At 37.0% G+C, this 24,110-nt stretch overlaps 1 protein-coding gene across 3 annotated transcripts in view; it reads left to right on the plus strand.

Moving 5' to 3' along the window:
• Positions 1-24,110, plus strand: part of LOC120523630 (probable ubiquitin carboxyl-terminal hydrolase FAF-X) — a 377,796-nt gene that overhangs the window by 148,241 nt on the left and 205,445 nt on the right. For all 3 annotated transcript variants that reach the window (XM_039745106.1, XM_039745107.1, XM_039745108.1), the window contains exon 8: positions 5,992-6,243. In XM_039745106.1, coding sequence (XP_039601040.1) covers positions 5,992-6,243 — 252 coding nt within the window. The remainder of the gene's footprint in view (positions 1-5,991; positions 6,244-24,110) is intronic.

Consider the following 24,110-nt stretch of genomic DNA (forward strand, 5'->3'; position numbering starts at 1 on the left):
ATAAAAGTAGAAAGGCAAAGCCCTCACTCACTCACTCACTCACTCACTCACCACTCACTCACTCACTCACTCACTCACTCACTGACTCATCACTAATTCTCCAACTTCCCGTGTGGGTGGAAGGCTGAAATTTGGCAGGTTCATTCCTTACAGCTTCCTTACAAAAGTTGGGCAGGTTTTATATCGAAATTCTACGCGTAATGGTCATAACTGGAAGCAGTTTTCTCCATTTACTGTAATGGAGATGAGCTTGAACGCCGTGGGGGAGTTTCGTGTGACATCATCACGCCTCCCACGTAATCACGCAGTACATAGAAAACCAGGAAGACCTAAAAAGCGCTGAAGAAAACATGCATTATATAATTGAGAAGGCAGCGAAACAATAAGAAGCGGCGGTGACATATACAACCATATTCATGACTTCTGCTACTTCGGAAACAAAGCACGATGTAAACCTACACTTTAAATTAAGTTCATAGACAGGCTGCCGCTGGCGTTTGTAATTTAGTGCCTGCCCATATAAGGCCGTCCGTCAGCGGCAATCCAATAGCAAACTCCACTAAATATTCACGGGTTAAGGACTGTGCTTATGCAGAGGAAGATGAGATGGTCAGGGTGGTGTTTGGTACAAACTCAGCGAAACTGCGAGAGAAAGTTTTAAGTGCCAGGACTAAGGTAACATTAAATACAGCCATGGACATAGCGAGAGATGGCACCAGCACAGCTGGGAAACTTCGATGCATGTACACGAAATGCTCACGTGAACTGACGCAGTGCACAGATAAAAAGCAACAGTTCCAAAGAGCGCTGAACAAAAACCGAATTACACAATTGAAAAGGCAGCAAAAAATATGAAGCGTCTCATACATACAAGCATATTCATAAATCCAAAACAAAGCACACGTTGGAAAAAGTCAATGTCCCGCTAAAGGAAGACAGTGTAAAAAAAACCGTGCATGCAGTGTGTCAGGTCTCAGATAAAGAAGAAGACAGCTGTTTATTGATGCAGTAAGAAACGAATCGATGAATGAAACCTGTCATCTTTACAACGATTGACAAACACGGAATGTAACTTGAACACAACACATCCTACAAATCACGAACCTGATTGAAAGAAATAATGATAATCAAATCCTTGATGACAGCAACACTCAGTAACACTCACAAAACAAATACTGTATATTGACAGTCATGTTACGTTATTTTTAAAATGTTCCCTTTTCTTTTTCATAGCTTTTTTAACACACTACTTCTCCGCTGCGATACGCGGGTATATATATATATATATATATATATATATATATATATATATATATATATATATATATAACCCGATCTACATACTCGAATAATGGATACTTTATTCGCCATCAATGATTGTTTTGGTAAAGCCATACTCAGTGTATTCATTAGATGAACGGTAAAAAAGTAAGAGCGAGGGAAGGATGACTTATTGAGGCATGCAGGCTGTAGTCTTGGCGTCAACTGTATCTGAATTGCGTGATCACATTTGAAAAATATATCTTTTCAAGTTCTATTTAGTCCATATGTGTCAAACTCAAGGGCGCGGGCCACATCCGGCCCGGTGTGTAATTATATCCAGCCCGCGAGATCATTTTATATACTGTATTATTGTTATTAAAGCCCGGGTATATGAAGCGCTGGTAACACAATAAACTACAGATCCCATAATGCAGCGCTTCAGCTGCCTTGCCGAACACTTACCGCTTACTATAGTTATTGCGCACTGAGTTTGCACGGCGCTTTGGTGACTTTGAAGAACAAAAAAAGTCCGTCTACATGTGGCTCGAACCTTGTGCATGTTTGGTAGCACATATCTGTTTGAGAAGCTCTTCTCAGTGATAAAGACTAACAAAACAGCACACAGGAGTCGCCTCACTGATGAGCACCTGCAATCCATCCTGAGAATCTCCACAACACAGAACCTCACACCAAACAGAAACGAACTTGTGGCCAAAAAAGATGCCAGGCGTCCAGCTCTAAAATGACATATGAGCAAAGACAACTGAATGATTTGATTTGTTATTGCACATAAGAGCGGGAGTCAATCGTTTAACAAACAGCATATTGCACTGATACTGAAATAGCTGTGTGTGTATATATGTAGATATGTGTGTGTATGTATGTATATGTGTGTATATATGTGTGTGTATATATATATATATATAGATATATATGTATGTATATATGTGTATATGTATAGATATGTATATATATATGTTTATGTGTGTGTGTATAATATATATATATATATATATATATATATATATATATATGACAACTAACACTCATCACTCACAACAGTGACAAAACAATTACATTGACAATCAGGTTACGTTATTTTCAAAATGTTTCCTTTTCTTTTCATTGCTTCTTTAACACACTACTTCTCCGCTGCGAAGCGCGGGTATTTTGCTAGTAAATAATAAAATTAAAATAAATAGTGCAACTTCCAGTAATAATTCTGTTTCTTCAAGGCTTCAACCCCAGGTACATTACACAGCATTCAATAAATAAAAATAAAATAAAAGAAGTTCAACTTGGTGTTAACATCTTTAACAATTGAACCATCCTTAAGGCAAATTGTATTGATATGACCCTTGCTTCAAGCTAGGCCTGAAGGAGTGCATGGTAGATTGGCTCCCTGGCTGTCTTTGTGAGACAGGAGCCCAGGGGTGACCGTTGCAGTGAGATTCACTATGGTTTGTACCTTGTGTCATCGTAAGTGTCGGTCATCCCAAGTGAACGTTGGCATGGGTGCATCAGCTACAGGAATGTGTTCAGCACCACGATCAGTTGATGCCAGTACCTCATTTTCGTTTTCAATCTCCATCTTGAGATCAGTTGCATCAAAATCTGAGTCCGACAAGTCAGAGTCGGTTTCAGTGATAATATGGAAAAAGTCACTCCCAGATTATTTTGCTTTCAGTATTCACTTTGGTATCTCTCCTCATGCCATTTTAGAAGCTGTTTGCTCTTCGCTATTCACACACGCAAAGGGAATCAAGGTCAAATCAGCAAAGCTAACTTTCCTTCTAGCAAAAGCATATCAAAGCGCTGTAACAACAAGATCACTGATCTCTTATCGATCGCTAGCTAGACTGAGGCATCTCACAACGTGGGAGTTTCTGGCAAAGTATCATACTGCATCGCTCTGCCCAGAGAAACGTTCGCTTGCTGCACCAACTTGAAAATTTATATTTTACACAATTTTATATAAATTGTCTCCCTTTTGATTTCGTAACTTCGAAAAATCTAAGTTGAACCATCGTAAATAGGGGACTACCTGTACTGACTGATAATAAAATAACAAAAAACTGATTATACACACATTCATTGTACATTTCTTATCCTATGGTATGTTTTTACTACAACTATTACATACCTATGGGTGTGTGAAGCCTGTGTCCAAAACACTAGTACTCCAAATCATTTTTGCGGCTAAGGAGGTGTAGCAAATTGCTCCTGTTGCCGCCTCCGGCGACAACTTTAGCTTGACAACATTTGCAGTAAATAGTTGTTTGGTCGACATCCGACCTTTTAATACCAAAGTATCTTCAGTCAACAGACACGGCTCCTTTTTTTGGCAAAAGTTCTTCTGTGTCATCATGTCTGCTACAGCTTCAGTTTCGGAATGTTGTCTGTCCATTTTCACTATTCAGTACCTCAACTAACGCATGTTATCCGTTGCATGCGTATTTCGTGGTGTAGCAGTGAAAAAGGTCCCTCCTTAAACAATTTCCTGCTGCATATGTTCTGAACGTTGTTTAGGCTATTTAAGCCAGTGTTGCACTATAAGAAAAATCCATATCATAACAAAAATAAAAAATGGTTTTCGGTATGAACCAGTAAACCTCCCAGCACAACTTTCAAGTTTTAAACCTTCCATTCCATATTCAGTTCTAAAATGTTTCTACTTCTTACTTTTAAGACTTTACTTTTACATTTGCATACTTCATAACTTTGACTTTCCATCAGGTTCATCCTTTAAGTCTTGTTTAATATTGCAGTGCATTATAGTTAAACTAAGAGCTTTAGTAGGTTTCTAATGCAAGATACAGACTGGAGTTTTCAACCTCATAATGCACATTTCTTAAAAGACAACAACAACAACAACAACATTTATTTATATAGCACATTTTCATACAAACAGTAGCTCAAAGTGCTTTACATATTAAAGAATAGAAAAATGAAAGACATAATTATAAAACAAAATAAATCAACATTAACATCGAATAAGAGTAAGGTTCAATGGCCAGGGGGGACAGAAAAAACAAAAAAACTCCAGACGGCTGGAGAAAAAATAAAATCTGTAGGGATTCCAGACCATGATACCGCCCAGTCCCCTCTGGGCATTCTACCTAACATAAATGAAACAGTCCTCTTTGGATTTAGGATTCTCACGGAAGGGCTTGATGATGATGATGATGGTCACGTAGACTTCTTCCTTTTAATCCGTCCATCATTGTTGGAGCATCATGAAGCTTTGAGTAGGTGGAGGTGGCGCAGGCCACCACCACAAAGAAACCGGAAAAAGAAACAGAAAAGAGAGTAGGGGTCAGTACCGATTTTAGAGCCACCATGAATAGTTGTTATGATGAATTGAACATACAGAGTATCAGGATTAAGTTAAATTACGATTAAAATGAAGTTATAAAAAGGCCATGTTAAAGTAAAGTAAAAAGACAACTTTTGTTTTTTTGGAATGATGTTATACAAAGATGCAGGTTTTATGGGATAAACTCCTTGCTAGGCCTTAACATTTGTGAACTTATTATAATGAAACTAATTTCTTTTAACTAGCTACCACCTCTTCACCCATAATGTGAGCATCTTTCTTTTTGCCTTAGGATAGATAGCACCAGCTTGATTAATGCAGTAACGCACTATATTGAAAATAGCTTCTTTTTGCACTGTGGAATTCATCCATTTTTAGTCCAGTATAGTCAGAATATTTAGCAAGTTTTCGCAAATATTGAACAGACATCTGTTCTGGCTCTGATGTTACACAAATTTCCCTGTGTTTGCATAGTCGGTTCTTTCCTTGTAGACACCAGTTTATCTTATTGTTTGCTTGTTGTCATTTTGTTTGACAGCTAACTCTCACAGACAAAAGAGGCCACTCTTATAACTAACATCTTGTAATAAAATTAAACCATTTATAGTGCACCATAGGCAAGGCTGGGTCTACACTTATACTTTTTCATTTATTTTTTCTTTTATGATAATGATCTCTGTCCATATTTGCAGTTTCACATCCCTGCCTACTCTAAAGCACAACACAACAAGCACCATGGAAACAACTCTTCTGCTCTCTGTTTTGACTGGAGTTTTCTTCTGTGAATAGTGAACAATCAGGGAATGCTGTAATAAACATGATTCAACCAGGGAAGAGTGAAGTTAATAAGAATGTGCACTTAGTGTGTGATTCGAATGTTCATTTTTTAAAGTCTGTGTTTTCGCCCTTCCTCATTGCAATCCTGAACAGCTGTTTTCAGAAGTGCATACCTCTTGATAAAATTTTCTGAATTCTATTTTCTGGGTTAATAACACTGGCATTGTGTGGATGATCTGCGAAAATGAAGACAATTTTCTGTGTACTTAAGTGAACATGTAGTTGTGTAGAATGTAGCCTGAATTGCCGGGAGTGTGACAGTATTTCTATGCCAATACTTTTACTGTCTATAACTTGCTGTGGTTTTCTTAAGATCACATAAAAGCAATGACTGAAAATGAATAAATGTTATGCTCCTAATTCAGACTTTGTATTTCTGGTTAAAATCAAAACATTAAGTAATGGCTGTCATTTTTTTACACTATATTTTTATGTTTGTTATGTACTAAGTTCATTGTTCTACTATGCTATGAGACATTTGATTTTATACATTTCACTTTTTAATGAATGTTCTTTGTGTATAGTTATTTTATATTCTTATATTAACATCATTGTTTTGTTTTTTTTTCCCCCAGACCTTTTGGGCAATGTTACGAATTCTTAACATTGCACACAGTGAAAAAATACTTCCTCCCAATAATTGAAATGGTTCCACAGTTTTTAGAAAATCTTACAGATGAGGAGTTAAAAAAAGAGGCAAAAAATGAAGCCAAAAATGATGCTTTGTCTATGATAATCAAGTCATTGAAAAACTTAGCTTCACGGGTACCAGGGCAAGAAGAAACTGTAAAAAATTTAGAAATATTTAGATTAAAAATGATTCTTAGGTAAGTATTTTAAACGTACTTTCAGTTTACTGTTTTAGGGCTTTTATGAGGAAACTGCAATAGTTGCTGTCAAGTTTTGTTTTGATCACTTTAACACTAGAATTACCAATGCCTACGAAAAAACTCGTAAATCCGTCCCACCTTAAATCCCTTTGCATCTTTCTGTAAGCGTCTTTTGTCCTGTAAATGTGTCGACAAGCAGCCTGCTATCACATCCCCCCACCGCCACACAGTTTTCTCAGCTCAAGTCTGTTTACCTGTGTGTCAGTTGTATAGCGTGAGAAGTCAAGCAAAATGACACCTTTTGTAAATACTATATCGTTATTTGGAGTACATGCATTTCATGTGTGTTCCTTGTCTACAACAATCTATGTAAACATCGTTTAAACAGAAACGTTGTGAAAGTGTTTATTTGATATTTGGACTTCAGGTTTCATACATTATACTCTTCATGTCTATTTTGTCAATTATTACTAAAATATGAAAAACGTTTGTTTTAACAATGTGTTTACATAGATTGTTTTAGACACAGAACACACATACAATGTATATATTCCAAATAATGATATAGTATTTATAAAAGGTGTCATTTTGCTTGACTTCTCTCTCTAGACAGCTCTAAGCTACTGACAGACAAGTAAACAGACTTGAGCTGAGAAAACTGTGTGGCGGTGGGGGATGTGATAGCAGGCTGCTTGCTGCTTATCGACACATTTAAAAGACAAAAGATGCTGACTGAGAGGTGCAAAGGAATTTAAGGTGGGACAGGTTTACGATTTCTTTCGTAGGCTTTGGTAATTCTAGTGTTACATGCTTTTTTATACACAGTTGTGTTAATGTTTTAAATGTAATATGAAAAAGTGTTTAATGTTCTACAGTTTTGTATTGCTGTATTAATGGACAAGGCTTTGTTGCCATTGCTATTTGTTAGTAATGTTTTACAGTGTGTTTTTACTGTAACAGTTTTTTCAGTGATTATCCTATGCTTATATATATATAATAGCAAAATACCCGCGCTTGGCAGCGGAGAAGTAAAAAGAAAAGGAAGCATTTTAATAATAACGTAACATGATTGACAATGTAAATGTTTTGTCATTGTCACGAGTGTTGCTGGTATATATATATATATATATATATATATATATATATATATATATATATATATATATATATATATATATATATATATATACACATACATACAGTAATCCTTCGATCGCTGGGGTTATGCTCCAGACCCCCAGCGATAGGTGAAAATCCACGAAGTAGAAACCATATGTTTGTATGGTTATTTTTATATATTTTAAGCCCTTATAAACTCTCCCACACTGTTAACATTATTAGAGCCCTCTAGATATGAAATAACACCCTTTAGTCAAACGTTTAAACTGTGCTCCATTACAAGACAGAGAGATGACAGTTCTTTCTCACAATTAAAAGAAAGCAAATATATCTTATCTTTAAAGGAGCGCTGTCAGGAGCAGAAAATGTCAGAGAGAGCGCTTGCAAAGAAAAGCAAACAATCAAAAAACCAATACATGCTTTTAAGTATACAGAAGCACCTGATAAAGCGGCATTTTGTAGAAGAGCGTCCGTGTCCTCTGTGCAAACAGCCCCTCTGCTCACACCCCCTCCGTCAGGCAGAGAGAGTAAGAAAGATAGAGAGAAGCAAACAAGCGCCACGCGGGAAGCATATCTTATAGCATTCAGGAGTTTTAGTTAATATGTAATACATGCTCTGATTGGGTAGCTTTTAAGCCAACCGCCAATAGCATCCCTTGTATGAAATCAACTGGGCAATCAAACTGAGGAAGCATGTAACCTAAATTAAAAAACCCATTGTCCACAGAAAGCGGCGAATCAGTGAAAAATCCATGATATATATTTAGATATGCTTACATTTAAAATCCGCGAAAGTCAAAGCGCGATATAGCGAGGGATTACTGTATATATATATATATATATATATATATATATATATATATATATATATATATATATATATATATATATATATATATATATATATATATATATAGTAGAATACCCGTGTTTCTCATAGCGGAGAAATAGTGTGTTAAAGAAGGTATGAAAAAGAAATGGAAAAATTTTAAAAATAATGTAACATGATTGTTAATGTAATTGTTTTGTCATTGTAATTTGTCATTGTAATTGTTTTGTCATTGATAATCATTGTCATTGATAGTGTTGTTCTCATATCTATCTATATATATATATATATATATATATATATATATATATATATATATATAGCAAAATACCCGCGCTTGGCAGCGGAGAAGTAGTGTGTTAAAGAAGGAAAGCGAAACAAAACGGAAACATTTTGAAAATAACGTAACATGATTGTCGTTGTAATTGTTTTCTCACTGTTATGAGTGTCGCTATATATATATATATATATATATATATATATATATATATATATATATATATATATATATATATATATATATATATATATATAAACTGCTCAAAAAATTAAAGGAACACTTTGAAAACACATCAAATCTCAATGGGAAAAGAAATCCTCCTGGATATCTATACTGATATAGACTGGGTAATGTGTTAGGAGCGAAAGGATGCCACATCGTTTGATGGAAATGAAAATGATCAACCTACAGAGCCCTGAATTCAAAGACGCCCCAAAAATCAGAGTGAAAAAATTATGTGGCAGGCTAGTCCATTTTGCCAAAATTTAATTGCAGGAACTCAAAATTGTACGCAGCACTTTGTATGGCCCCTGTGTTCTTGTATACATGCCTGACAACATCGGTGCATGCTTCTAATGAGATGACAGATGGTGTTGTTGGGGATCTCCTCCCAGATCTGGACCAGGGCATCTCTGAGCTCCTGGACAGTCTGAGGTGCAACCTGGTGGCATTGGATGGACCAAAACATAATGTCCCAGAGGTGTTCTATTGGATTTAGGTCAGGAAAGTGTGGTGGCCAGTCAATGGTATCAATTCCTTCATCCTCCAGTAACTGCCTGCATACTCTCACCACATGAGGTCAGGAATTGTCGTGCACCAGGAGCCACTGTACCAGCATAGGGTCTGACAATGGGTCCAAGGATTTCATCCTGATACCTAATGGCAGCCAAGGTGCCTTTGTCAAGCCTGTAGCGGTCTGTGTAACCCTCCATGGATATGCCTCCCCAGACAATCATTAACCCACCACCAAACTGCTCATGCTGAATGATGTTACAGGCAGCATAATGTTCTCCATGGCTTCTCCAGACCCTTTCACTTCTGTCACGTGCTCAGGGTAAACCTGCTCTCATCTGTAAAGCACAGGGCACCAGTGGTGCATCTGCCAATTCTGGTATTCTATGGCGAATGCCAATCGAGCTGCATGCTGCTGGGCAGTGAGCTCAGGTCCCATTAGAGAACATGGGGCACTTGGGTCACCCTCATGAAGTCTTTCTGGTTGTTTGGTCAGAGACATTCACACCAGTGGCCTGCTGGAGGTCATTTTGTAGGGTTCTGGCAGTGCTCATCCTGTTCCTTCATGCCCAAAGGAGCAGATACTGGTCCTGCTGATGGGTTATGGACCTTCTATGGCCCTCTCCAGCTCTCCTAGAGTAACTGCTTGTCTCCTAGAATCTCCTCCATGCACATATACAGGGAGTGCAGAATTATTAGGCAAGTTGTATTTTTGAGGATTAATTTTAATATGGAACAAACACAGTGCTATCAGTCAATCCAAAATGTTAATAAACCGGAAAGCCTGAATGTTTCACAACGGAAATGTGAGTGTGAACATCATCAGGGGAATACATATGTGCGCACAATTATTTGGCAACTATTATTGTGCAGATTTATTATGCAACTAAAGGAAAAATGAAAATTTTCCCATCTCCCTTGTTTATTTTCATCTCTTATAGTGAGAATAATAAACAAACACCTCAAAATTTACAAATAAACATCTCTGACATTTCAAAAAAAATAAATCAATCAATGAATGACCAATATAGCCGCCCTTCTTTCCAATAACAGTCATAAGCCTTTCCATTCATGGAGTCTGTCAGTTTCTTGATCTGTTGACGATCAGCTTTTTGTGGAGCAGTGACTACAGCCTCCCAGACACTCTTCAGAGAGGTGTATTGTTTTTCTCCCCCGTAAATCTAGCGTTTAAGAAGTGCCCACAAGTTCTCGATAGGGTTTAGGTCAGATGAGGAAGGGGGGCCATGTCATTATTCCTTCATCTTTAAGCCCTTTACTGGCTGGCTACGCAGTGGAGAACTTCGATGCAAGTGATGGAGCATTGGCCTGCATAAAAATCATGGTCTTTTTCCTGTATCACTGTTTGAAGAAAGTGTCTTCGAAAAACTGGCAGTAGGTTTGGGAGTTGATTTTGAGTTCATCTTCAATGCAAAAGGTCCAACTAGCTCATCTTTAAAAATACCAGCTCATACCAGTACCCCACCTCCACGTTGGAGTGGAGCTCTGTGCCCATTACTGATCCACAGGTCCATCCATCTGGTCCATCAAGAGTCACTCTCATCTCATCGGTCCATAAAACCTTTGAAAAAATCTGTCTTCAGATATTTCTTGGCCCAGTTTTGACGTTTCAACTTATGTTTCTTGTTCAGTGGTGGTTGGGTTTCAGCCCTCCTTACCTTGGCCATGTCTTTGAGCACTGAACACCTTGTACTTCTGGGCACTCCAGGTAGGTTGCAGCTCTGGAATATGAAAGTACTGGAGGATAATGGGTTCCTGGTAGCTTCACGCTTGATTCTTCTCAAATCTTTGGCAGCTAATTTGCATCTTTTGTTCTCAACACGTTTCTTGCGACCCTGTTGACTATTTGCAACAAAATGTTTGATGGTTCTGTGATCACACACCAATATCTTAGCAATTCCAAAAGTGCTGCATCCCTCTGAAAGACTTTTACAATTTTTGACTTTTCAGAGTCAGTTAAATCTCTTTTTGGCCCATTTTGCCTGAGGAAAACTAGCTGCCTAATAATTCTGCACACCTTGATATAGGGTGTTGATCTCCTTAGGCCACACCCTCCCTCATTACACAAATACACATCACCTGACGTGCTTAAATCCAATAAGCATTCAAGTTAATACAGCTTGGAGTTGGAATATACGCATTAAAAATGATGATATGGTCAAAATACTCACTTGCCTAATAATTGTGCACACAGTGTATATACATACAAACATACACACAGGTATATATATATATGTGTATATATGTATGTGTCTATGTGTGTGTGTGTAGCTTTTGTCACTGAGTGCAAGGGAAAAATAATAAAATATAGTCTATAAGTTATTAAACAGTAAAACATTAACGCTTTTAAGAAGTACAGGTACATTGAGCACTACTGGAGTGGTTATGGTAAACTACATTTTAAAGACTGTGTAACACAACAGGTAAGTAACTAACAGCAGCTAAAATGTATATGGATCATCTCTCGGTAGTAGATCCCTTTTGAAAGGCGCTAGACGACGGCTGTGGTATAGAAATTACATTTTCTATGTGAACGCTCAAATTTGTGCCTCTGGTAATGTGCCTTACCGCATTACCAGCAATTAAAGAAAATTAGTTTTGTGTCCTCTGCAGTGTTAAGAGAGAATGTCTTTGGTTTGGGAAAAAAGGTGTAAAGAAAGGAAAGTTGCCTTTTCTTTTATATAGTATAGAGAGATGTGTTCACTGACGTTATGATCGCCTTTTGGGGACAGTCTTGGGGTGGGTCTTGTGTAGACTGGTGAGACGCCCCTGCCATTAATCGGCTGTGATGGCACTGTCAGTCCTCCACTCATGTGCGTGTCTTCATAATCCGAGCTGACAACCTCATAATCGTATATGTGCAAAAGAAAGTGCGAATTTCCTTAATATTAGTTTGCCGGTGTAGAAAAGGGGTCCCGTGTTTGCACTTGTCTGGGCTATAGCAGGATGAAAAAATTAAAAGTGCTCACTTTGACTTAAGGCAGAAGCGCAGTCAGCGCCTCAAAGCTATGCGCTAGCTGGCTGCTCGACTTTTGCTGGGCAGGAGACCCCAGTTTTGCAGACACGCTCATGATATCAAAAGTCTCAGCCCTTTGGAGGTCATTCATATATATATATATATATATATATAAAAAAATACCCGCCTAGCAGCGGAGAAGTAGTGTGTTAAAGAAGTAATGTAAAAGAAAAGGAAACATTTTAATAATAACGTAACATGATTGACATTGTCATGAGTGTTGCTGTCATATATATGCCTGCCTAAATAAGTCACCCTCGCTTTGCTCTTACTTTTTACCGCTCATTTAATCATGGCTAGTGGCGAAAAATTATAAAATGGAAGGAGGATTACGGTATGGCTTTACCAAAACAATTATTGATGGCTAATCGATTATTCATAAAGCTTGAATTGGTGATCTGTTTTTCTGTGTTAACCTCATATTTTTCATACTTCTTCTCAAACTAAGGTGGTGCGAGGGTAAAATGAATAGGGATGCACTGATCAATGTAATCGTGTACCAGGAAATCATGCATTGACAAAGTGCCCTTTGCTTGTAATGCAAAGTGTGATTAAATGCATTATTTTTAACGCTATGGAGCACATGCATCAAGCTTCTCAGCTGTGCTTGTGCTAAGAAAAGGAAAGATTTTAAAAATAACGTAACACGATTGTCAATGTAACCTTTTGTAAGTAGTGCCTGGAGGATTCAGTGTGGAGAAACTCTAGAGACAGCGTGTGTATTAACTTGTGGATTTTTCTGTGAGTATTTGGTGGCAGTGTGACGAAGTTGCTTTGAAAGACGGCGTTAGCGCGAGCTCAGCTCAGAGCGAAATGAGGTAAATGGGAGGGGAGATGATGACGTGACTCCCTCACCCGCTTTAACTGTCAATCCCCACAAACACAGTCTCGAATTTGCATAAGCACACCCCTTCACCTACAATTTTAACTTAGTTACAAAGTGATCAAAACTCTTGCTTATATCCCGCGTCCTCTCATTAAACTTGTATCCCACATTACCTGTGGGCATGTGAAACGCCAGCGGTAGCCTGTCTATGAACTTAATTTAAAGTTTAGGTTTACACTTTGCTTTCTTTCCGAGGTAGCAGCACTCATGAATATGGTAGTATATGTCACTCGCCGCTTCTTATTGTTTCGCTGCCTCTTAATTATATAATGCATGTTTTCTTAAGCGCTTTTGGAGGTCTTCCTGGTTTTCTACACACTGCGTTGACAGTCAGTTCACGTGATTACGTGGGAGGCGTGATGATGTCACACGAAACTCCGCCCCCGCGGCTTTCGAGCTCAACTCCATTACAGTTAATGGAGAAAATACCTTCCAGTTATGACCATTACGCGAATTTCAAATGAAACCTGCCCAACCTTTTGTAAGTAAGCTGTAAGGAACGAGCCTGCCAAATTTCAGCCTTCTACCCACACGGGAACTTGGAGAATTAGTTGATATAGTATATAGTATAGTATTAGTATATATATATATATATATCTCTATATATCCACATACATATTTATATATATATATATATATATATATATATATATATATATATATACACATATACATATACATATACATATATCTATATATATATATATATATATATATATATACATATATCTATATATACACATATATCTATATATAAACATACATACATATATACTGTATATAGCAAAATCCCCACGCTTCGCAGCGCCGAAGAACTGCTTTTAAATTTTTATTAAGAAAAGAAAACCTTTTTAAACTGAGGGAAAATATACCAATAACTATCTGTTAAGGATCTCTTTGAATACCACTTTGTCAGTTCAGCAGTCCGGTTTTAATATGACCAAGCTGTGCACTGAGATTACTTTTGAGAATGCAACGTATAGTTGTCCAGGAGAAAAGCAATCTGGCTTAAATCAATGGCAATCTTTTGTAGGGTGTGTGCCTGAGACTTATTAATTGTCATCGCGGAGCAGAGCCTTACTGGAAATTTGAGGCATTTGAATTGAAATGGGAGATCAGAGGGTATAACGGTGATGCCAGGAATACATTCAGAGTGTGGCGCTCTGCTGTTTTTTTGTGTAGCTGCCTTCACACAGCTTTGAACGCCATATAAGGCCATCGTTTCTCCTTGCTTCGCGGTTCTGTACTGTTTTATTGTTCATTTATTATGATTCTTATAGTTTTCGAGACTTACTTTACTGTTTAGGTACCCATTTTCTTTATTTAATCCGCGGCTTGTACGTTATTTTTTGTTCGTTTATTACGATTATAGATATTTATTGATTCCCTTCTTTAGCTGACTGCCTGCTCATATAAGACTCTCCGCTGTTTTTTTTAGTGAAATAGCCTTTACACAGCTTCTCCGCCGTTTTATAAACGAACGACATATAAAGCCATCACCTCGTCAACTGTGTAATGCGTTTTTTGAACAGGTTTGATGCATGGAAGTGATCACTCGTACTGTGTTCAGTCAGTTCACGTGAGCTGCTCTCTTGTGTGATGTTGCGATGTCCACGGCTTTATTTAATGTTAGCTAAGACCCGGCACTTAAAAGTTTCTGGCTGCACTCCGATTGTAATATGATGAAACTGCACGAGCTCACTCTTGAGAATGCAACGTATAGTTGTTCAGGAGGAAAGCAATCTTACCTGAAATCAATGGCATTGTTTTGTAGGGTCTGTCCCTGAGACTTATTACTTGTCATCGCACAGCAGGGCCTTACTGGAAATTGGAGGCATCTGAATTGAAATGGGAGATCAGAGGGTATAAAGGGGATGCGAGGAATACATTGAGTGTGGAGAAACTCTAGAGACAGCGTGTGTATTAACTTGTGGATTTTTCTGTGAGTATTTGGTTGCAGCGTGACGAAGTTGCTTCCACACGACCGCGTTAGCTGTGGAGCTCAACTCGGAGCATATTCTTTTCCTACCTTGTCAATTGTGTAATGCATTTTTTGAACAGGTTTGATGCATGGAAGTGATCACTCGTACTGCGTTCAGTCAGTTCACGTGAGCTGCTCTTTTGTGTGATGTTGCGATGTCCACGACTTTATTTAATGTTAGCTACTTAAAAGTTTCTTGCTACAGCAATTTTAACTCCATTACAAAGTGATCCAAAGTTTTGTTTATACCTCGTGTCATCTCATTAAACTTGTATCTCGCGAATAAAGTGTTCGGCGTTTTTCTTCAGCGCTCTTTGGGACCTCTTCCTTCTTTTCTACGTACTGCGGTCACAGTCAGTTCACGTGATTACGTGGGAGGCGTGATGATGTCACACGCAGCTCCTTCCCCCACGGCCATCGAGCTAACATCCATTACAGCATATGGAGAAAAATAGGTTCCAGTTATGACCATTACGCATAGAATTTCGAAATGAAACCTGCCCAACTTTTGTAAGTAAGCTGTAAGGAATGAGCCTGCCAAATTTCAACCTTCTACCTACACGGGAAGTTGGAGAATGAGTCCGTGAGTGAGTCAGTGAGGGCTTTGCCTTTTATTAGTGTGCCTAATAAAAGGCAAAACCCTCACTGACTGACTGACTCACTCACTCACTCATCACTAATTCTCCAACTTCCCATGTAGGTGGATGGCTGAAATTTGGCAGGCTCATGCCTTACAGCTTACTTACAAAAGTTAGGCAGGTTTCATTTTGAAATTCTACGCGTAAAGGTCATAACTGGAACCTACTTTCGACCATATATACGGCCATAGCCTACAGCTCGGTTGCTGTGTGAGGCGGAGTTGCGTCCTGCATCATCACGCCTCCCACATAATTGAGTGCCTGCCCATATAAGGTAAATATTCGTGGGTGAAGGACTGTGCTTATGCAAACGAAGATGAGATGGTCTAGTGTTTAGCACAAACTTAGCGAAAGTGCGAGATAAACTTTTAAGTGCCGGGTCTTAGCTAACATTGAATAAAGCCACGGACATCTCAAGATCACACAAGAGAGCGGCTTACGTTAACTGACTGTGAACGCAGTACGTACAGAACAAGGAAGAGCTCCAAAGAGCACTGATCAAAAAACGCATTACACAATTGAGAAGGCAGCAAAAGAATATGATGCGAGTGACGCATACAAGCTTATTCATAAGTGCAGCTTCTGCGGAAGCAAAGCACGGTGTAAACCGTAACTTTAAATTACGTTTATAGACACGCTAGCGCTCTGCTTATGCAAACGAATAGAAAGCAAATGTTACGTTATTTTTAAATGTTTCCTTTTCTTTTTCATAACTTCTTTAACACACTTCTTCTCCGCTGCGAAGCGCGGGTATTTTGCTATTATTTATAAATATATATATATATACACACACACACACACACACACATATCTACAGAGAGGGAGAGAAGTTCAGAGTATGCATGTTACTGCACTCGCCACACAATGAACCACCTGGATTGATTTCTAAATACGGAAAAAATATTTTACCTTAACTAAATAGAGTTAGTATTCTGGTGTCAGCCTTGGACAGGCCAGTTTAGTAAACAGCTGTGGACAGATCACACTCATTCACATAGCCACAAGGTCCGGTTTGGGATTGCCAATGAATATATTATGAATTTATAGAAAAGATTTTTTTTATTTACTCATTTTTCATGGAAAGGGAAAATCTATTTATAGTGCAATTCAACACCAAAATCAGCACTAAAAAATATGTTGACATTCTTTTTTTATGAAAATCTCTTTACAATCCAATACAACATCAAAATAAGGACAAAAAAAGATGTTGACCTACTTTTTATATCTCACAATTAAAATTGGGTTAAAAAAGTGTCCAAAATAACATTTTGTGTAAAGCAGGAAGTAGTAATCCTAATTAATAAATGAAACAGACAATTGTAAGATGGAATAGATGCAATATGAAATTAAGATTTAAAATTGAATAAAAGTGCCCAGGAATGCAAAATCATTAAAATGTAAGTTTTAAGTTTGTTCACAAAATATTTTATCCCATGTTGGTGTATGCATGGATACAGTTTGTGATGATCTGAACTCCCATGTAGTTTAGCTCAAGCATAGAGGGCAAAGGTTATCTGTTGTTTGAGTCCCTTCTATCTGTACTAAGGAGACCACCGAAATCTAGTATTTAATATTAGAATCTAGGAGTAACTTAGCCAATATACAAGAACAGGATCCTGAGCAAAGAGTGAAAGCATGCAATAGACCATGTATAGGTTGGTATGAAATGTCTTCGGAATATGAATGCATCTTTTAAGCCGTTAGGTTTCAAGAAAAATGATAGATTCATATTTTGGGAACAAATAAATCAGAACCCAAGCAGGCATTAGTGCTTGCCTTTATGGGGCATCATCTTGGTGGTGATGAAGAGTGAAAACATAGATCTCATTAGGCTGCTGTAGTGCAGTGTTTCTTTATATGGTGGTTCAGTAAACAAGCTTGTTTAAATGAATCTGTGGCAGCACTGTCAGGAGTGCTGGAGTATTTGGGAAGGTGTGCACTTTAAATGGAGTTGCTTTTCATAGGGAAGCTGTCTCAGTTGTAGGCCTCAGCCACACGTACCCAGGTATTTTTTTGAAACTGGAGTTTTTCTCCTTTGTTTAAAAAAAATAATAATTTCCATTCACACGTGCACAGTTTTTTAAAAAAATCTCCTTCCACATGAAAGCACAAAAATCTGATGTCAAGAGAACGAAACATGCATAGATAACAAAGAGAATGTCATTTAAGATTATGTCCATTGCCCCTTTTTTTCTCTCTCAAAAATGTGTTCAGTTTGGAATTTATGAAAATACGGGTGTCATGAACACTACCCAGCCATTTCACTACAACATCAATTAATGAACACTTGCAATCACAGGTAGCTTGATTGTGTAGAGAAAACCTCCCCTTTCTGTTCAAATAATCCCTGGAATTTGTGGATGGCTGCTTTCTTTCTACACAAGTCCCTGTGAAACTCTGCTACAAGTTCCTCTAATTTGGCCACAGTTACAGGTAATGGTATATACACAAGGCCCAAGTGGATTGTAAGTGCTTCATACACTTATCTTACTATTTTAGAAACCACCTGTGTTGACAACCAAAGGTGTTTGCTGTTTTTTGTAATCTCCCCTCATCTGTTCAGTAGTAGAGTATGCAGGCTGCTTTTTTTGACAGCACTGACAGGCAGTCTCATTACAGTTGTCTTTTCTTTGACGTGTGGGCGAAGCAGCTCACACAGACAACAGCGATGCCCTTGACAAACTTCTTGTAAATTATCGTCAGCAGCAAACACTTCTTTCTCAAAGAAGTTCTACTAACTAGATATCTGTGTCATCAGAGTGTTCGATGTATAAGTAACCTCCTTAGTATATTTTGATGCCCAGTGTTGTTGTAAAGTAATTGTACAATTAAATGTAAACGTAAAAAGTCCCTTTAACACCAGCACTACTTTAGCTACAACTGCATTTGCATGAAATTGCCTCACGTAAACAAAACAGGTAATGGTGTACACACTGATGTCAAGCAAAGAAAAATACCAGCGCACACTCTGAAATTACAAGGCAAAAACTGTCTATACGTAAACAGGGAACACTGAGTTTCTAAACATCGTCACCTTGGAAGGAATTTCTCAAAAGCTCTGTTTTTGAGGACCTAAAACTCGGTTTGCCTGTGCACAAAAGGCCAAAACACATACAAAAACGTGTTTTTTTTTTTAAAAAATGCCTAGGACCGTGTGAAAGGATCTTGGATAGACACCTTATATGTGTGTGTGTGCATGACAACAAGTTTCTTTTCTGTGTGGTGCTTGAGTGAAATTTATAGATGGCATCTCCTTGTACAGTGAGGTTCATCTACTTAAGTTATGCATATCCTACCTGATAAAATTCTCCATACCTAATTTACTGTATATTCCATTGTACGGAAGTACCATTTTGGTGTTCACGGGGTATTTCACCCACTGCCTGAAAATCCTTTGAATGAATGATTTTTTTCATGTAACACCTTGTACATTCAGAAGTGGTATCACAATTTACTGTTTGAACAAAACCATTTTTTTTTAATGCGTAACTATTATGAGATCACAGGATAAAGAAAATAATCATTTTTTAAAAGAAGTATTCACTTGAATATTGCAGAAACAGGAGCCCAATAACCCTTCCGTTTTGTACATGTTGTACAGATACACAAAGAAGGCAGAAAAAGGTTTGGAGAACCGCCCCCTATATTGTACAGCGTACATAGCAAAATAACTCTGTTTCAATAAATGGCTTCAGAGCAACATCTGGTTCCATGTCCAAAACAAGAATAACAAAACACAAAAGGAGTTAGGCTTTTAATAGCCAGGAAGGAAGTGGTGGGGTCCAGTAATTGAGGCCGGAAGTGACCTTGCTAGGAGGCGTGGTTAGGCAAGGGAAGCAGGAAGTATTCTTTGTTGGTTTCCCTTCAGGGGATCTGTAAGAGAAGGAGAAGAAAGTTTAGTGCACTTTGAAAAAACTTGCTCTTGTTTTCCCGCCCTCGGTTAAGCCCTTAGCCTGCCTCCCAAGCACATCTTTGTGACAATGTACATGTCCTTATGCAAGTAGAGGGTAACCTCACAGATAACTGTTCTTAGAATTTGAATGCAGCAGCACTAACCTGCGTCATATTTAATTTCCATCATGTCTGCGGTGTAACTGATTTATAAGTATGCTTAAAATTAATTATATTAGTCTATTACAAGATTTGTACTGGTCGTGGAAAACCTAGAGTGTCATGAAAATTAACAAGCCGAATTCCAGTACTGAAAAGTCCCTGAAATTTACAAAACAAAAATTTTACTGAAAAGTCAAGGAAAATTTTAAAGTGAATTCCATAATTACAAATCATGAAGTTAAACATCTGATAATTCAACATCAAAACACCCACATCTTGGATTAATATGTTTTTAATGACCTTGCACACTTAACCAACTTGAATCCTGTTTTGCGTAGGAATGTTTTAGTAAGTGGTGAACAATTTTAAGTAGGTCACGTATGACCGGAGTGAAAAGTAATTGTGTTGCTCTGTACTGAAGGTCTCAAAAATCGCTTGAATTTAAATTATACTGAAATTTGCAAACCCTGCTGTTAGACATTACTACTATAAGGACAATACCTTTCTTTAGGAAAAAGAGTGTTAAAAATGTGTACAAAACATCCTTTTAATGTATTTAGCAGTACATGATTTTATACTGATAATACTGTCAAGTTACAGAATGTGAACATTATAATATCACATCAAGCACATTAAAATATTGTCCTCTGTATTGCAAGTCACAAGGTTAATTACAGTGATGCCTAAAATGCAGAGGATGAAATTCGGTTATATACATTATCATAGAATACTTGTAGTTTTGCCACCATTTACAGTTACTGTTTTACGGGTTTATCTTGTAATGTGCTCTTGAATGTCTTGGAAAACAAAATTAAATAAAATGTGGATTTTCTTCTACTTGAATGGAGGACATTTTAAAGATATCTTAAATGTTTGAGACTTACTTTGAGCAAAACTCACATTTACTTTACTTCTGTCTGTGCAGGTACAAAATATATATATATATATATATATATATATATATATATATATATATATATATATATATGGAGTAAAATTTAGCATGATACATTTGATTTCAGCGGTGTTGTTTGGTCAAGTGGTTGTTTCAATGCTGTTGTCTGTCCAAATCTCCTTCTCACACAGTTCATCTTTAAATCTCTTTCAATTAATTCAAGCTTTTAGGATGGCCTCAATGTAGGGATATAACCACTCATGAAAACCCCCAATGTTATGGATTTATATGTAATAATTAATAATTCTATATTTTGTTTGCAGTCTTGCACAAACTATACATATGGCTATTAATGGCTTGATATTCTCTTTTTAAATTGGGCTGTGGAGTTTGGAGTGAAGGAATCCCTACCCCTTAAATTTAATACCAGGGTGGCTTCACACTCTGTGAGGGAATGCAAATGTGTTAGGGATTATTTAAAAACCCAGAGTGTATATAGCACTTTTTGATATTCATATTTCAACCTTTTTTAATGTCACAACTTATTGTTTCTGATGTTTACAAAATTTTATCAGATTTTGTGTAGATAAAATCATCATCCACTCCTTCAAAACAGTGTGCTGTTTATCATTTTAGTGCATTAAAAATCTGAATTTGTCAGAATTACTATAATTCTGTGCCAAACTTCAAGCCCAGATGTAACCTCATTTAAAATGTATAGCATCTTCACTATCAAATCACTGTATTCCAATGTGTATGTTAATGTAGATGTTCTTAATTTATATTTAGCTCATGCTTGATTCATAAGGCTGGAGATAAATGTAGCTTGATGGGTAAAAAAAATAAATAAAAGTGAGGACATACAGGTAACTGAATAGGACAATATATGTGCATCCAAATATTTACTAGATCCCATAATCCCAATTCTTCAAACTAATTAGCAAAAGCAAATTAACAGCAATGAACTAAACATTTCCTTGAATCTGATGCATAATAAGGTGATGGCATCGAAGATAACTCATTATATTTGATGAACTTTTCTTTTTCCCCAGCAAGTTTCTTTGCAAGTTCTGCATATAGGATAGTCCACCTCAGTTAATTTCCTTTCAACACTTTTGGGGAAAAAAAAAAACAGGATCATATTTCAGAGTTAAGTCCTATTTGGATGGCATTAGTTTTACATAAGGTGGTGGGGTAAAGTAATTATTACCTGTAATTTTACCACCGTCTGATTCACTTAAATAACATAATTTCACTTGCATTCTAATTTGAGCAGAACCAATGTAACCTTGGATGTTTTTTTTTTTTTACTTTTTGTAGAAGGTAAAATATTCAGTAATCTTTAGTGAGATGTGAACACACAGCCTAATTGACATGAGTGTTTCAGAGTGGACTGAAATTAAATTGTTTTGGTAATAATTACCTTACCACCTGGTGTAAAACTAATCCCATTCAATGACTGGTTTAGTCTCCTTTGGGTGAAAAGAGTTCAGCGCCACTGTCACTGCCTTCTGCTATAGTTTATTAAAATATTAAATGGCCAATTTGCTTGCTGTGTATGTGTAATTATTTAGTTATCTTATAATTCACAGGGTTTAGGGATGCAGAACCCATGCAAATGCGAAAATATGCAAATACATTCTGGACCCCCATTTCACCACTTAATACTATAGCTTTAATTAAAGTTAAATCATATGTAATTTCTGTAATGTATACTATGCCACATTTGTAACATGCACTGTCTTCACACTCGCTGATGTAGCTTCAGCAATGGATCATGGATTTAATGATTGAGAAAAATTTTTAATCATGTTTTTATAGAGAAAGTACATTTTGAATATTCAAACTGAAAAGTGCCCTGCGGCAACTAATTATGGACAACTGGTAATTATGTGAAAATGTTCATAGCCGATATTCATTCAATATGTGCAAACTGTGTATGTTCTTTGCTAAATTGTTCAGAATTACTTCTGGAAAGGCAATGTTAACAGTAAACTGGAAAGATGTCATTCCCATAATGCTGTGCATTTGACTTGAAGATCTAACTGTCTCCCTCATTCATTGGTTGAGAGTCCTCTTGTGGCAATGATCTGTTTACTGTTTGCAAAACTTACTAAATAATTTCTTGTAAATTATTAATGATGGGCCCGTAGAGGTGATTGTACTTTTTATCGAACACTTGACAGTGTTTCAACGCAGTCCATGCTTTATAAAAACACAGTAGTCAATCTGAAGTAGTGTATTAACTGTTAGGAATTTAAACATGTTTATTTGTAAAACTGTAGCCATCCCTACTTTATACATGATCAACAATTGGCTATATAGTACACTTTAACAAAGATAGTAGCTTTGTCAGTGGTTTCAAGATTTTAAAGTATTTAAATCTGAAAAAATGGAAAATGTAGTGGTGAAAATGTTTGAGACAGTAACTGGAGAAATTTTGTGAATTTATGAAACTTCCAGTCCTTCCTTCTGTAAATGGGGATGCAGCTTGACAAGTACAATTAACACAAAGCCGAGTAACAAATTAGAAGTAGAACACCTTGACAGTTTAATAAAGATTAAAATTGTCTAGTTTCAGGAAATCTTGTTAATCTTGACATAATCATTTTTGGAAAACAAAGAGGATACACAGAAACAGTTTTTGCTCAGGAATTTGCATTTCACTATTTTTCTGTTAATTTGAATTTGCTTGTCCCAATTAATGAGTAAATTGTTTTGTCCCTGAATAGTTTATGTGCTGTTTTTATAAATACATTTTTAAGTCTGTTCATCAGAACAAAGTAATTTTCCATTGAAAAAGCTTTAAAACATGTGCATTTCTTCCGGCCTTGGCCTAAACTCTCTTCAGGAGCATCACTGAGCAGCCAATTCAATTGCATGTTTATGTTGCTTAGTTGCTTTACAAGGATCAGTTTCTCTTCTCTTTGAAATTCAATGTAGATAGTTAAGTGTATAGTTTGAAGGTGATGAAATGACATCTTTCCATACACTCATCTGTTTATTCAATTTCTGTACCTATTTTGCTCAGTTCATAGTTGCAAGAGGTAGTTACTCTGCCTGTAGCATTGGGCACATGGCAGGAACCAGCCTGTTGAGCAATACACTCAGTAAACTTCGCTTTTTTTAAGTGGTTAATGTGGGAATTTATTTCTCTGACAGTTTATTATATTTGCGACATGTTACCATTTATTGCCTTTGCTGCACAAACTTATAGCTCCATTTGGGACTGATCATTTGGCTGTATGGCCAAATATCAATAACAAAGTGTGCAGTTCATTGCAATTGTGGCTGTGGGGGTGTGATAACTGTTACTGGCACACATACATTAACTGCTATTATGGAGTAGCATAAACATTTGTTTGAGTTTCTGTGACTGCATGCCAGGTCCATGTAAAGGAGGACAGTGTGGGTCAA

Source organism: Polypterus senegalus, chromosome 2, assembly GCF_016835505.1.
Source record: "Polypterus senegalus isolate Bchr_013 chromosome 2, ASM1683550v1, whole genome shotgun sequence".
Lineage (NCBI taxonomy): Eukaryota > Metazoa > Chordata > Cladistia > Polypteriformes > Polypteridae > Polypterus > Polypterus senegalus.